Raw genomic sequence first — 16,524 nt, 5'->3', positions numbered from 1 at the left:
AAACACCCCAAGTCCTTCTTGGCAACTAAGTCCAGATCTAAGTGATTGATTGAGTGCTATTGTAAGTTTTTGGACATATCTCTGAAGAATATAGTCTCCTCCAGAGAAGTGCTTCAAAAGGTCTCACTACAATAAGCATGTTGGACAGGTGTAAAAGCGTTGGAGGTATTCCTTATGCACATGACATTTTCATTTACATTTTGGTAATTTAGCAAATGCTCTTATCCAGAGTGACTTACAGTCAGTGCAATCAACTACGGTAGGTAAGACAACCACAGGCATTGCGAGTAAAAACGTTCTTCAACAAAACTTCTACAGTATCAGCCAAGTCAGTGCTAGTAAGAAAATACAAATGCAAGTGTTAGTGCAAGAAAGATGAGTACAATATGACAGCTATCATGATTCCACACAATATACTGTATATCAATCACTCATGTTCTGTACATACTCCTGTCTTCCAATAATAGATTAAACTTAGTAGCTCATACAAATTTAACCCGTGTAGACATGGTACAGTACTCTTGTCGTTGTTTCTCAGGTTTATCACAGGATACTAACAGTATGTTAGCTACTAAATAACACAACAGAAACTTAGTTTACAAACTTGCTTGCATGCACACACAAACGCACAAAAACACACACCGAATAGGTGTCCTTGACCCCTTGGCCAGCATACAGTATTTATGTGTTAACTCAAAGGCCATGAGTCTGCCCCTATCCTTGTGGAAGATACAACCTGGTCTCAGGGCTTTGTATGATTTGGTACGTATGATTTATTCTCTTCATTTAGTATGATATGTTACGTTACGTTAGGTCACATTATGAATGGAATAGCGGTCATACAATATCATATGATTTAAATAACGTATAGTATCATATGTCTTTCCCGGTCGTAAAATAGCATATGAATTGTATGAAGTAACACATTACTTTTTGGAGGACATATAGTATTATACATCTTTCTCTGAGACAAGGTTGCTTGTTGCGTCATAACAACAAAGGACAATTACAAAGGACTTTTACAGGGAGAATTTATGGTAAGGTGAAATAAAGACAAAGGTTAGGATCATTTACATTAACCGTTTAGGAAACTAAAACGAAAAAGGTTAGAAAAATGTACTTGAAAGGTTAGGAGAATTAAGTTAAGGTTAGGAAAAGAGTTTGGGGAAGGGTTAGCTAAAATGCTGCAGTTGTCACTGACATGACTCAAACATGCAACCTTTGAATTGCTAGACGGTTGCGGTGTAGGCCCAACCATCCTCCCCGACAAACCTCACTACTTACAGTACATTTATGTCTAAAGTAACTAAAGTCTAGAGACCATTAGTACATATCATATGTCTTGGAGGTGCACAACAATATGTATAGTATGCTTCGTATGGCTTTGAGGCCAGGCTGGAAGATAAGGGAGTAGTAATTTATGTGACACAAGAACCACCATTTTAAATGCACCACCATTTCCCAATAGATTTTCATTTCAAATTAGAAAATTGGGGCATCCTATAGTGTCATTAATGCTGCTGCCTTAGACTCACATCCACTTCACTTAGCAGTAATTCACAATAATGTGTCGAGTCAATATGAACTAACCTAAGCCAATCTCCAATCTGTAAGCTTTTCATTAAAAATTGTTGCGACAAGAGAGCTGTATATGGGCTCTGTTATAGAACCTCTTATTGCTGTTTTTGTTTTTTTGCTTCTTTTGGGGTCAGATTTGGGTTAATGGGAAGTTGATTAATGAATTGCTTGGTTGGTTGCTTTATTAATTAACTAATTGCCTGCTTGGTTGATAAATTGATTTATGTTCACAACTGTAACCCATTTTCAATATTAAACCACCATCCAGAATCCCGGCAATGTTAATTCATTGAGTATACTGTGGACCTTGCAGCTCCCCCTCACCTGATCGAGGAGCCTCGGGATGCTCAGAAGCCAATCGATGACACCCTGGTGTGGGAGTGCAAGGCTAGTGCCAAGCCGAAGTCCTCTTACCGATGGCTGAAAAACGGCGAGCCTCTGGACACAATGGAGGTGAGTGTTTTCCTGTGAGAGTTGGAGGGAAGCCAGTCTCACTTCTTTAACAAAAATTGTTTTATTGCAGTACAGGTTTTTGTGATAAACTATCACTATACTGCAATACCACAATGTGACCTAACTTTTTTTTAATTTTTTACGTTGAATTAGAATGTGAGCAGCAAGTTGCACCTATGGTGTGCATTATAGAGCATTTTGCATACCTCATAAGGCATTATAAATGTGCTTTTAATGCATTATGAAGAGGGTATTCATAAGAGGTGTTACCCAATTACTCAAATGACTAGAACGGACAAAGCCTATCAGACTTATTAATTGTAATACTATAGTATAAGAACCTGGGACATGACCAATGTAAATCAAAGTGTTTACTCATACATAATGCAAAATGTTTCATCCAAATTCTTGACCATATTGTTGCTTTGTGAGAAAGGACATTGCTATTATAGTGAGCAATGACATGACTGGGTGGGTGGAAGAACAGAGCATAGTCATTCTATTTGGAAGAGCTTCTTAGCATACAATTGAAAAAGGCCCACATGTCTGTGTAGCAGGGTGAGTTTGTTTTGCGAATGAGCCAAAGTGATGCAATTTTCTGCTTGTGTCAAACACTGAGCCCCGCAGTAATCTGTTTTTCAATCTCTCCTATCTGCTCTTTCGAGTTTTTACCATTAAGCCACTTCTCCCCAGGGAAAGGAAACGAGAAGCCTTATCACACTGAGTAGATTTCACATTCATGCATTTGGCTTAGTTTGTTATTGTGATAAATCCCGTGAATCACAGACACGTATAATGTCAGTGTTGGAATGGAAACGTGTTAAACACTTTTACAAGTGAACAAGTGTCCATTCAGTTGATTTAAGAATCAAGTTACGTTGATGTTAAAGTAGACTTAGTTTGGTATCTCAAAGGTGGTCAGCAGTCTCAAATGTGCAATTGTTGGGTGCAATTGAGAGGGTCATTCGAAGGTCAAGTGTTGGTCACCACATATCCCGGACCACATAAAACACTTGTTAGTATACCGGTGTACCTCAGCGTTTATTGACTTTCAAATCACATATTCTATTCCAAATATCGGTCGGCGGAGGAAAGGTAACACACTTTTCATACATGTGGCTGTGTTAATGAGCTGGGGTGTTACCATTTTCTAAATGCCACCGTCAACCGTGGCAGCATTTAATCAATTTCCCAAACTCAAAGGTCAGCGGTGTAGTGGGAGAGGAGAGGAAAGGGAAAAGGCTACACGGACACTCGTGATCTGCAAAACGATGTTTCATTTCAGAGTTAGTTCAAATTGGGTTAGGGTTAAGGGTTTGGTTAAGGTTAGGGTTAAGGTTAGGGTTTGGTTAGGGTTAAGGGTTTGGTTAAGGTTAGGGTTAAGGTTAAGGTTAGGGTTAAGGTTAGGGTTAAGGGTTTGGTTAGGGTTAAGGGTTTGGTTAGGGTTAAGGGTTTGGTTAAGGTTAGGGTTAGGGTTTGGTTAAGGTTAGGGTTAAGGGTTTGGTTAAGGTTGGGATTTAGGGTTAAGGGTTTGGTTAAGGTTAGGGTTAGGGTTAAGGGTTTGGTTAAGGTTAGGGTTAGGGTTACAGGTTTGGTTAAGGTTAGGGTTACGGGTTTGGTTAAGGTTAGGGTTACGGGTTTGGTTAGGGTTACGGGTTTGGTTAAGGTTATGGTTACGGGTTTGGTTAAGGTTAGGGTTACGGGTTTGGTTAAGGTTAGGGTTAAGGGTTTGGTTAAGGTTAGGGTTAAGGTTAGGGTTAAGGGTTTGGTTAAGGTTAGGGTTAAGGGTTTGGTTAAGGTTAGGGTTAAGGGTTTGGTTAGGGTTAATGGTTTGGTTAAGGTTAGGGTTAAGGGTTTGGTTAAGGTTAGGGTTTGGTTAAGGTTAGGGTTAAGGGTTTGGTTAAGGTTGGGGTTAAGGGTTTGGTTAAGGTTGGGGTTAAGGGTTTGGTTAAGGTTGGGGTTAATGGTTTGGTTAAGGTTAGGGTTAAGGGTTTGGTTAAGGTTAGGGTTAAGGGTTTGGTTAAGGTTAGGGTTAAGGGTTTGGTTAAGGTTAGGGTTAAGGGTTAAGTTAAGGTTAAGGTTAGGGTTAAGGTAAGGCTGAGTTTCAGAATTTGGTTGGTCATTTTACAGGTCAGGAGTGTCCTTATAGCCTCTTCTGGAGGAAAGGAAGGGGAAAGGTACCATTTGTTATTCCTCATTACAATGGATCTGTCCGGCCCAGTCTTTTTGCTCTGACTGTTCCTAATGTTGGCTAGACGCCAAGGGAAGTAGATGGCGTTGAGTAGGGCTGTAACTTAAAATGTCACCTCGTGAAACGAGGACCTTCTCATGCACATATTTCCCCACTCAACAGCTAGTCCTGGACAAATGAATGAGTGAATCTCGAGGTGTTCCGATTTTTACAAATGCCCTCTAAAGTCACAAACATGACTTTGGAATCATTGCTGTTTTTTGTCTGCTCACCTAGCAGTGTCAGTGATGGGATCGTTAAATCCATTTCATACGACATGAGGTGCTCAAATGGCCTTTCAACTATCATCGTAAAATACTGCTAAAATCAGAGAATCGTCAAGCTTAATTAATGATGCCCATAAAGCAGACGTATGCCTCCATTTATTTTCTCTGGTAAGAGCTAGAATCCAGGCAGAAACTCATCTAACATTGTTCAAGTGGACAATGCTGGGCACCGAATGGAACAGTGAGGCTCAAACCCTACACACACACACACACACACACTGGTAGAGATACGTGTTGTGCCATCCCAAGTGCTGCATGCACAGCCCCCTCTCGCAGCCTCTAACACTGAGTCAGCCACTCGCCCATCGCATGACTGAGACTCATAAGGGCCCCTCAGCAGGGTCACTCACTGATGGTAAGGGACAGCCCTGTATTTTCAAGAGGCAGAGCAGTAATACTTTCAGACAACAGACAGAGTGCAGGATGGTCCCTCCGGAACTGCTCTCTCAATGACATTAAAAGACTGGCTGCACTCAATGGAGAAGATCAAGGGCAAGAACAATGAGTGTAGCTCGACTAAATTGACACGACTATAAAAGGGGCGTAGGAAGCAGTGGCAATTCTCATAAAGGTCAAAGAGAGAATAGAGGAGGAAAGAAGCGGATGTCATCCACATTCTGTTTGTGTTTGTGCGTGTGTGCTTGTGTGTGTGTGTGTGTTTGTGCGTGCGTGCTTGTGTGTGTGTGTGTGTGTGTGTGTGTGTGTGTGTTTCTGTACTTGCATTCACGCGTGCGTCTTATCAACTCAATATTATTTTTGATCCTGCATAACAAACAGCTCTTCTGAATAAGACGGTCATCCCAGATTTAGCAAGTCTATTATGTTACTGATTAATTCCACAGGGACTGTTCATTTAAATCATTTGATGAGGTTTCAAGAACATTTTTAGCAGAGGGGGTTAGAATAATCCCCTATGGGCCTATTAGGACCCCAGAAAATTAGCAGTATTTTAATTACCACCCCCCTGACGGGGAGAAATAGTGGCTACAGCTGAAATGAGATCAGGTCTTCCAACGGTATACACCCGTTTCCATGGAATATTATTTCAAGTGTTCACACACAGCCCTTATTTTGTGCCCATAAACTGCTTATAATTTGCTGTTTCATAAATCATCAATTCCTTATTTGCCATTTTTAAGTTGTGAGGTAACACTTAATTTGGTTCAGCCCTTCGTCAAAGGGCCTCAAACCAAATGTTACCAAACCTAAAGTATACAGTATAGGGAAGCAATACATATAAATGATACTTTGCAAGCACAGTGTGTGGGAGCATCTTTCATTTGAACACCAAACCTTAAAATGTCACCAAGTATTTGTATTTATTAATGATCCCCAACAGCAGCTGCTCTTCCTGGTGTCCAGCAACATTAAGGCAGTTATATACAATGTCAAATATTACATTACATTTCATACATTTTTTCACAACACATCAAGTGTGTGCCCTCAGGCCAATAGTCTACTATCACATATCTACAATACAAACTCCATGTGTACGTACGGTATATGTGTTTAGAGTGCGTGTGCTAGCGGTTGTGTGTGTGTGTGTGTCCCATCACGCTGTTCCATAAGGTTTATTTCTATCTGTTTTTAAAATTCTTATTCTACTGTTATCTGATGTGGAATAGAGTTCCATGTAGTCATGACTCTATGTAGTACTGTGTGCCTCCCATAGTCTGTTCTTGATTTGGAGTTTGTGAAGAGACCTTTAGTGGCATGTCTTGTCGTGTGTACATGGGTGTCTGTGTGTTAGTATCCTGCCCTACATTTTTTTCTCAGTTTTTTCTCTCAGTAGTTTGAATCTGTTGAAGGCATCCTGTCATACTATGAGTACAATAGCTCTCTCTCTGACTTTCAGATGGAAAACCGGGTGTCTCTTTTTCAGGACAGAGTGCAAGTGAACAACGGAGTCCTGACCATCAGCAGCTTGAAGCTGGCCGACATTGGGATGTACCAGTGTGTTGCAGAGAATAAACATGGTCGGGTCTTCACCAACACTGAACTCCGAGTTATAGGTAAGATTCAGCATGCCATTATCATCATCATTGTTGTCATTGTCATCGTCATTCAGCTGCATAACTAGCTCTCTACAGTAGCTATGGTCACTAGCAAGGTTTGCAATTTAATAGTGTTGAAGCCACTTAAAGCCATACTGCACGCTATACAGTGTTAGGTTCTTATTTTTCAGAGTAAATAGCTCACGGACACTAGAGAAGCTTTAACCAAGTTGAATATTTTCCAAAGGTTCTGTACAGCTGTATTCAGACAGTAAAACATTTCTCACCATCACAGTTATATACATCCCACTTTAGGACACTCCTCCTTCTCTCTCCAATCCTTACATCTTATTGTTCAACAGAAAGAAGGTAACCAGATACTAAACCCTGATTACTCCCTTAAGGGGAACAGACCTCACCTCCTGACCTCAGCACCTCCTGACCTCAACCCCTCCTTCCCTTAGTCCATAGATGCCCATCTGTCTCCCCTATCTCAACTGTTGCTCTGCTCCCGTCCCCCCAACACATTCCAACACATTCCACAGCTATCTGACTTTCTACAGAGGCCCAGTCTCTTTCTCATTTGATTCTATACTTCTTTCCTATCATTTATTTAAATATCTCAATGTTCAAAATGTCGAATCCAACAACATGTATCCTCCCATAGTCTAAATCTTGGAGGAAACCACAGGGTCGATTCAATCCGTAACGTGGAAGATCTGTGTTGTAGTGTGGTTGACATTTAGGGCTGGAGTCAACCAGTTCTGCCTGAACCTGCGATAACCAACAATTGCATAGAAGTTTCATTGTTTTTATTTAGGCGATGTTGGAGGTGTAACTGCGTTGGAGCTGTCAAATTCGCAAGCGGCTCCTGGTGTTATACCTATCGTGAACATTGGCAGATGCGCCGAGTCGCATTCATAATAATCCCATGCAGCCTTGTTTACAAGTTTGAACACTGGAATGTGTGTTGTAATCTATACCTCGATTAGGCTGATATACTGTATATCCTTATTATTTTGTTGACTGGTTTTCATTTTGAGTGTCATTATTTTTATGTAACCTACACTTTCTCGTTCTGAACATCTAACACGGGTGTGATTTAAGGACTGGTGTGGTTTCATGACAATGATGACAAGAGCAGCTGCTCAGCAATTCGACTGCTCCAACGCCGCTACTATACACCTCTGACTTTGTCTAAACAAAAACAATGAAACTGCTATACAGTTGTTGGTTATAGCAGGTTAGAGCTGGAACTGATTGAATCTAGGCCTTAAAGGTCATTTCCGATTAAGCCGACATATGCAGCGTTTACCGTGGATGCAATCTCCGCAAATTCGGTAACATTGCCTTTAAATGTCAATTGCGCTACAACTCAGATATTCCGCGTTATGGATTGAATCAAGCCCCAAGACTTTTAAGGCAGCCTTTCTTAAATATGGGTCTCGACCCAAAGTGGCTTGCGGACATGTCTGAGTTTTTGGATCTCAGCTTACTGTTTGTTGATAGATAGAATAATAGAAAACACAAGGTGCAATTATGAAATGTTGTACTTCAGCAGTTTTTCTCTTATGTCAGTCACTGACTGTCACTCAATTAGCCATGTCAGCTAACAATGTTTAGACTGGTAAATTAGTCTAGCCAGCTATGTAATCTTGTAGTAATCATGACCGAATACCAACCAGGCACGCAGGGCATGTGCGTGTTAGTCACTGTCACGAAGATATCATATATAACATGGTATGAGTCATGGCAAAATGTGTAGAATTGCAGGAAATTAGCTTTAAAATGGCAAAGATTTATCTCCACCACATGGCAAAATGTGCAGAATTGTAGGAAATGTATTTTGTTTTTTAATTCTCTCTGCCATCAAGACAGGGGCCCCCTTGTAATCTTGTAGTAATCATGGCCAAATACCCAGGCTGAAGAAGTTTCAGAACCCCTATTTTAAGGCATGAGAGTGAAATGACTTGTTCCTCATTAGAGCAACTAATGTCATGGTGGTGTAGAGAATGAGAGCATAATTATTCCGAAAGCTAAAAGACCTTGGACAAATTGAATGACAATATCTGTTGGTCTGTAGATATTAACCCTTTACACTCTACTGATGAGTGCCTAAATTGAAACACATTGGCTGTACAGTAACATGCTATAAATGACATCAGAGCTCAGGCTGTCCGCTTCACTGCGCTTGGGGTTTTGACTGACAGGCGTTCTGAACTTGAGCACCGCATGTGAGAATAAGTTGCCCCCATCCTTCCCGTTAATTGGGCAAATGTTTTGTTGACTGAGTGAGGGAAATTAAGAGGACTTTATGTATTTTGAAAGATGAGACATTGAGGACCTACCCCATATTTTCCAGGGATATTCTTATCATGTTCTGAATGTAATCCAGAGTATTTTCAGATTTCGCTAGCAAATGTGGCAAAAAGTACAGTACATTTTAAATTCACATAAAATCAACCGTGTAATGTTTGGATTCTGTCTTGTCTCAGGTAAACTGTTGTGTCCTCAACTTTGGTTGAATAATTTTCCCATAACCTCCAAACTGTTCCCTTTCAATTACTACCATGCTTATGCATATGCTTTTCATATTTCTTCTGTAAGAAACATTTCAGTTTAGCCATATAGGCGAAGGGTTAAAGGGAGGAAGTGACATTTTTTTGTATTTTTGTCTTAAACACTGTGGCAGGAAATAATTGCAAAGCGCATTGCACAGGTTCTCAGCGCTGTCATCGTCGCTCGGCTTCGTGTTGGCTTTGAAGAGCGCTCTGCTGAGTCGATATGCATACAAAACAGATCCAGACGTCGGAGTGTTAGTAATTAAAGCCTAAAGGAGTGGCTACAAAGCCTCCCCTCGTTTTACATCTTTTCTTTTTTGTCAAAGCCCCACGGCTGAATGCTTGATGTATTACACCCCAGCAAGGAAAACTGCAAGGCGTTCTAAAACTATGAAGCATCTTTCTTAAATGAACGCCCTCTCCAAGTGTGTGTGTTTGTGCGCGCGTGTGTGTGGTGTCTATGGAGGACGTGTGGTTAGCTGACCTACCTAATAGATATGGTGACCTATATGTTCTGAGGGATGCTCTCTCTTGATTTCTTTCTCTCTTCTTTCAATCCCTCTATTTTAGCCAATTGATATCTGTCTCTCCATCTCTTAATATCTCTCTCGTAGCTGTAGCCCCAGATTTCTCCCAGAACATGCTGAAGCCTCAGACCCTGGCCAGGCAGGGGGGTGATGTGCTGATTGAGTGCAGGCCTAAGATGTCTCCACATGGGATGATCTCCTGGAGGAAGGGGAAAGAAGCACTCCGAGAGAGCCACAGGTATGGTGGAAAGCCGGGACATTCACAAACCTGGATTCAAATTGTACTTAATACTAATATTTTTTAGCATTTACTTTAGCCTGTCTGGAGTGCCAGATGGGTGTTTGCGATTTTGTGACTATTTAATTGGATCCATCGCACTAAACAGAATCCGTCAAGCATGCTAAAGTATTTTAAAGGTTTAAAATACTATTTGAACCCATGTCTGATGCCCGTACTTTGTGAGAAATGCAGTGTGATATGTAAAGGAGATGTTGACACTTTGTCGTTATTTTACAGGATGCTTTGTATCAGGTCAATTAAATACATTGTAATAATGATTCCCTAGTGGCAAACTATGGTCCCTCATCTTGTCAGGGCAAGCTTTGATTTTTCCTCCTTGATGGACCACTTGCAAAACAACTACCAATTTAGCGGTTACTCAATTAGTGCCAGTTAACCATCTGGGACCAGTAAGCAACATCCCACAGACCGACACAGGCCCACAGACTGGAGATTGAGAAACACGGACGTAGTAGCTCTTAGGGATGCATACAAACACTTCTAAGTACAAAGCCATTTGTTGCCACACAGTTACCAATGTTGAATTACTTTCAATGACTTAACATGAGATTGGGGTCCTGTAGAATTACTGATATTTTCTCATCTTCTTCCATTTCCCCTTCTCCACTACTCTACTACGCCGTCTTGGGCTTTTTGTGGAACTGTTTTCAAGTGTTTACTTAAGGTAATTGGGACTTTCTAGTCTTTGGCAGACAAATCGATCCTCTGATCCATCAGCTCATTACCACTGGGTTGGTCAAGTGTGAGGATTGTTAAATCTGAATGTATGAGCCAGGAATTGAGACACCGGGGTAGTGGATGAAATCTCAAGAAACGATGATCAATCATCGGTGGACCTACAACTTTAGCTAGACATCCCCTTTGTGGTATAATGGAACTGGCTAAGAACCTAATTCCATTACTGTAGATCTGGGTGTAATACCTCCGGCACGAGCAACAAGGGAAAAGGCAGTGCCAATTGGTCAAAGTAATGTTGTATGAATTTTGCAAAAATGATCTGAATCATATATATTCATAAATTCAATGTAGTGGTAATGTCTTAGTTTTTATTGATCTTTGGCCTTTTTCATTGATAGGTGCTATAAATGTGGCATGGTCCAGCGTGGTCATGCCCAAACATGTTTTTAATATGAGGACTCATTCACACCACAGGGGGCTGCTGAGGGGAGGACGGCTCATAATAATGTCCCGGAACAGCTCTAATGGAATGGCATCAAACACCTGGAAAACATGTGTTTATGACGTATTTGATCCCATTCCACTGATTCCGCTCCAGTCATTACCACAAGCCTGTTCTCCCCAATTAAGGTGCCACCAACTTCCTGTGATTCACACATGCACCCACATGTACACACCGTAATTCAGTAAGTACAACATTGGCCTTGGGCAGAATTCCTACAATATATGAAATCTGGCCACTAATTATGTGTGCGCCGGGATGAGAACGGAATACTGTTCACCTTACATATTTGACTGTTTATTCAGATACACCGATTCGAATAGAGAGCGACAGGGACAGGCGAGAGAGGAATGAACGGTCAGAAGAGGTTTATCTGGGAATCAAATCCCCAGGGGTCGTATGTGGTCGTGACCTCCGGCATGAGATGAGAGAACATTGAAAAGAATCACACAGTAACAATCTATCCTCCCTAGCAGTATATATATAATTCTATCCACCAGACATAATTCTCTAAGTCTGCTATAGATTGACTTCAATGTAGCCTGGTAGCAGATCAGTTTGTTCTGTAGACAGCTCATCTGTCATGCTCGTTGTCATACCAAGAAAATAAGATATGGCACGACAACAAATAACCGAGGATTTGGCTAAAGCACATAATCCATTTTTTACAATGCTAACGTCAACATTACCTTGTGCTATGATCTTCACCTCTGGTTGACCTACTGTATATCTTTAATTGTTGTAGCCAATACTCATACATTTAGCTTTTTAGGCAATTCATTTATTTTTCTGTTATGAAAACCGCTATAGAAATTACACAAATGATTGCTATTGTTATTATTATCTTCACATTCCCTGCAATAGCATCTTCGTTTTCACAGAGTAATGCCAAACGGGAGACATTACAACATGGGCACATCTGCCGGTGCATGTGAAGAATCAGCAGGGGTCTGCATTTCTTATTTGATCTGGGATTAATTGTATTAACTGCCTCAGCAGCTTTTGTGCTGCATCTCCTGGATATCCATCCTCAGGCCTGGAAGTCTCACCTCCCTCTGCCAACATTATTGGGAAGCACCAGAGGTGATGTACCAGGTGGTGCCAGGCTACTTTGAAGAAATAGCTGGGTTGATACATCTCGCTCAGGAACAAGAATGAGGTGCTGTGGTTTGAACTGGCTTCTAGCAGTAATATTATTCCAAAGATTGAGTGTGAGGTGTGTCAAAATTGCACTCGTATTTTGCTATGGTAATGCTCCTAAAAATGTAATTTGGTCAATATGTATTTATTTCTGTACAGGTATATTCCTGGTGTGAGGAATTTTAACCTGTTCACGGATCAAATCAACGACACCTAAGAAATATTTGATTTAGCAAGGAAATATCCTAGAGTAGAGATGTGTATAGAAAAAGTAGTTGGCTAGGGTTATGGCTGCATCTTTCACAAACCAATTCCCCCTGTTTGTCTCTTAAGGATTCTTCTCCACTTTATCTAGATAGGACTGCACCGCTGTTATTGCAGGAGTGCTACACTACTAATCTATCTCACTGTCCTAATAACACGGATACTTCTTTCTAATCTTTGTGGTATTATTATGTGTAGATGCTCTGGGCCAGAGGAGAGCAAATGTACCAAGAACAAGTTTGGGCTGTGATTGTTTAATCAAGTCATGTAGCGTTGGCACTGCGCATCACAGGCACGTCTTAAACAGGATTTGTGTGTGTACTTATGCTGGGGCTATGACATTAACCGTAATGGCTTACAAGTCATTTAATTTCAATGCTGACCAAACGGAAAGGACAAAACTCACAAAATAGCTTTATAAAATTGCCATTGGAATTAGACCTCTTTGTTATGTTAAACAGCACACATTGTTGCTTAAAAAAAAGATGATCCATCTGTAAGCCTCTGAACCAAACAGACCACAATAAGTTCCTAGAGAGTCTCTAAAAATGAGGAAGAGAGTAATGTTTGTATCTCTGTGAGGAGATGAAAACCCTACAATGTTAATGTTTCATACATACCCCCATATCAGCACAACAAAAGTATTGTACAAAACCTACAATGAATGGTTTTCTCTTTCCAATGCTTATTGAGCTTTGTGTATTCACATTATTTGATTATTTGATTTATTTCATGTAGCTGATAGCCTAGGTCCTACATAGTGCTCTGGAGTGTGGTATCACCTTTAGTTTCAGCCAATTATGAATATAAACCCTGGATGGCTGATGCTACAGTATGTATTTGCCAATGAGAGGCTTTGAAGCCACCGCCATGTTGGTGGTACTCAGAAGGAGCAGTCCTCCATAAGAATGAATGAAATTGTACAGTATTTCAATTAAATGTTTGAATACAAAATTAGATATATTTGAGTATTTATTTGTTGTAGTAGGGACTGTAACGTTAGTACTCTCTCAAAATTCTACTTTAAGGGACATAGTGTTTTTAAAAAATTTAAAATTATGTTCAATTCCCATAATTCATTTTAAAGAATGCATTAAGGTGTATGTAATAGAATATACTTGGCAAAAATGAATGTAGACATTAATAAATGCATATCTACATCTTCCAAAATATTATTTTACGATGGTGGAGGAGTACAACAATGGCAGCGCAGAGGCTTCAAAACAGCGCCCCCTCCATCAGTCATCTGGGTATACAGTACCAGTCAAAGTTGGGACACAACTACTCATTCCAGGATTTTTTTTATATTTACTATTTTTCTACATTGTAGAATTAAAGTGAAGACTTCAAAACCACGAAATAACACATATGGAATCATGCAGTAACCAGAAAAGTGTTAAACAAATTAAAATATATTTATATTTGACATTCTTCAAAGTAGCCACCCTTTGCCTTGATGACAGCTTTGCACACTCTGGCATTCTCTCTATCAGCATCATGAGTTAGTCATCTGAAACGCATTTCAATTAACAGGTGTGCCTTGTTAAAAGTTAATTTGTGGGATTTCTTTCCTTAATGCGTTTGAGCTACTCTGTTGTGTTGTGACAAGGTAGGGGTGGTATACCGAAGATAGCCATATTTGGTAAATGACCAAGTCCATATTATGGTAAGAACAGCTCAAATAACAAAGAGAAATGACAGTCCATCATTACTTTAAGACATGAAGGTCAGTCAATCCAGAAAATGTCAAGAACTTTGACATTTTCTTCAAGTGCAGTCGCAAAAACCATCAAGGGCTATGAGGAAACTGGCTCTCATGAGGACCGCCACAGGAAAGGAAGACCTAGCATTACCTCTGCTGCAGGGGATAAGTTCATTAGAGTTAACTGCACCTCAGATTGCATCCCAAATTAATATTTCATGGAGTACAAGTAACAGACACATCTCAACATCAACTATTCAGATGAGACTGCGTCAATCATGGTTGAATTGCTGCAAAGAAACCACTACTAAAGGACACCAATAAGAAGAGACTTGCTTGGGCAAAGATACACAAGCAATGGACATTAGACTGGTGGAAATTTGTCCTTTGGTCTGATGAGTCCAAATTTGAGATTTTTGGTTCCAACCTCCGTGTCTTTGTGAGACACAGAGTAGGTGAACGGATGATCTCCGCATGTGTGGTTCCCACCATGAAGCATGGAGGAGGTGGTGTGATGGTGTGGGGGTGCTTTGTTGGTGACACTGTCAGTGATTTATTGAGAATTCAAGGCACACTTAACCAGCATGGCTACCACAGCATTCTGCAGTGATACGCCATCCCAGCTGGGATGTAAAAAATAGTTTTACATGTTTTTATTTTTAATGTATCACGTTGTCTAAGGATTGGAGACAGGCGCAGGAATACGTAATAGGGTTTTTTATTTACTCGACCCAAAGAAATGAGCGAGGCGTAGCATGGAAGCCAAAACAACAGCACAGGTACTCACAGGACCAACGGACATGGTAACAATAACTGACAAGGACAATGGGGAACAAAGCCCCCCCCCCCCCTTGTTCAGGGACACATTATTCAATTTCTGTTAGTCACATGCCTGTGGAACTTGTTCAGTTTATGTCTGTGGTTGAATTCTGTTATGTTCATACAAATATTTACACATGTTAAGTTTGCAGAAAATAAATGCGATTTTACTAGTGATAAATAATATGTCCAGGATTTAACTTTAACACCATCCAGTAACGGAGAGAAAAACATTTTGTACGAAATTCACAACAGTCCCCGTATACCTTAATTGCTGTTGTGCCCTTGAAGAAAGGGAGGGCAAAGAAAAGTAATTTCATAGAGCGGAAACTCTCCTTAAATATGGGCTGCATCTTTATATTCTATTCCACTTTGAAAGATGAGGAAGTCTGCACTGTGCAGTTTGCAGTATAATGTCAAGTCTTCTCCAAGTGAAATCTCACATCCATAACTCTTTATTCTGGTCCATTTCATTGGAAACTCTCTGATAAAGTTAGAGGAAGTGCTTCCCTCTCACAGCGGCCTAGTTATAGAAATTGACTAATGCCATTTGATTCTGGTGAGCTTAGCAGGTCATATTTGATTGTTTGGGAAAGGATAGCTATCCTGTATGCTAAGGGATATCTTTTGGGAGCTGTGTCTTTTTAAGAATGTGTAGTTTCACTTCCTCTGAAAGCCTTTTTAATGTGCATAGGGCATTGGTGAGACTCATCACACCCTCTTGAGCAGTTTTGATGCTGAGAGAGCTGCTTAGAGCAGGGATGTGCAGGGATCTTACGTATTGATTAATAGCGGAAGGTATAATCAGAATATGACAATGAAACGCTAGTACTAGTTCAGATGATCAGGTCGGAACACATCACTTAATTCACCTAAGCAACTTACTTCCGTTGCACTATTGTAAAGTGGCAGTTCCACTGGATGTCATAAGGTGAACGCACCAATTTGTAAGTCGCTCTGGATAAGAGCGTCTGCTAAATGACTTAAATGTAAATGTAAATGTAATGAATATACTTAATATCCCGTGTATTTAGTGTTTGCACAGGCAATCTTCTGCAATTTACACATTATAGATCACACATAATCTGCCGTGCCATTTAGTTATGCGTTTCAATCATTTGTCTTCTGCATTAGGTTATTGGTAAAAAAAATTCATCATCAATATGGTTGCTACCTAAGATGAGTTCAGTTGGCTTTTAACAAACTACATTTTCATAAGCCTTTCATTACATATCACTCTGACCAGCAGATGTGTGGCTTTAGATCTGTGGCACCGGTGTTTATACAACCGCTTTAAACATAGTGATATGACAGTGCCACAAGCAGCAAGATGGACTGCAGATATTGCAGATGAGCACGTTGCAAGCTCTTTTACTCACACAAAAGAAAGATGTGCATGGGTGTGCTTCACGCAACGTGTTAGCTGCTGGACCAAAACGGCAGAGACTTTTGGCCTTGCAATTCACATTCATAGTTATTGCGTAAGTA

General features: G+C 40.4%; 1 protein-coding gene across 2 annotated transcripts in view; it reads left to right on the top strand.

Moving 5' to 3' along the window:
- cntn3a.1 (contactin 3a, tandem duplicate 1) overlaps window positions 1-16,524 on the top strand; it is a 112,273-nt gene that overhangs the window by 64,131 nt on the left and 31,618 nt on the right. For both annotated transcript variants that reach the window (XM_029664530.2, XM_029664528.2), the window contains exons 9-11: window positions 1,892-2,031; window positions 6,404-6,560; window positions 9,718-9,868. In XM_029664530.2, the coding sequence (XP_029520390.1) occupies window positions 1,892-2,031; window positions 6,404-6,560; window positions 9,718-9,868 (448 nt within the window). The remainder of the gene's footprint in view (window positions 1-1,891; window positions 2,032-6,403; window positions 6,561-9,717; window positions 9,869-16,524) is intronic.

This window comes from Oncorhynchus nerka, linkage group LG7 (assembly GCF_034236695.1).
Source record: "Oncorhynchus nerka isolate Pitt River linkage group LG7, Oner_Uvic_2.0, whole genome shotgun sequence".
Lineage (NCBI taxonomy): Eukaryota > Metazoa > Chordata > Actinopteri > Salmoniformes > Salmonidae > Oncorhynchus > Oncorhynchus nerka.
Note: the sequence above shows the minus strand (reverse complement) of the source record. Positions and strands in the feature narration are given on the sequence as shown.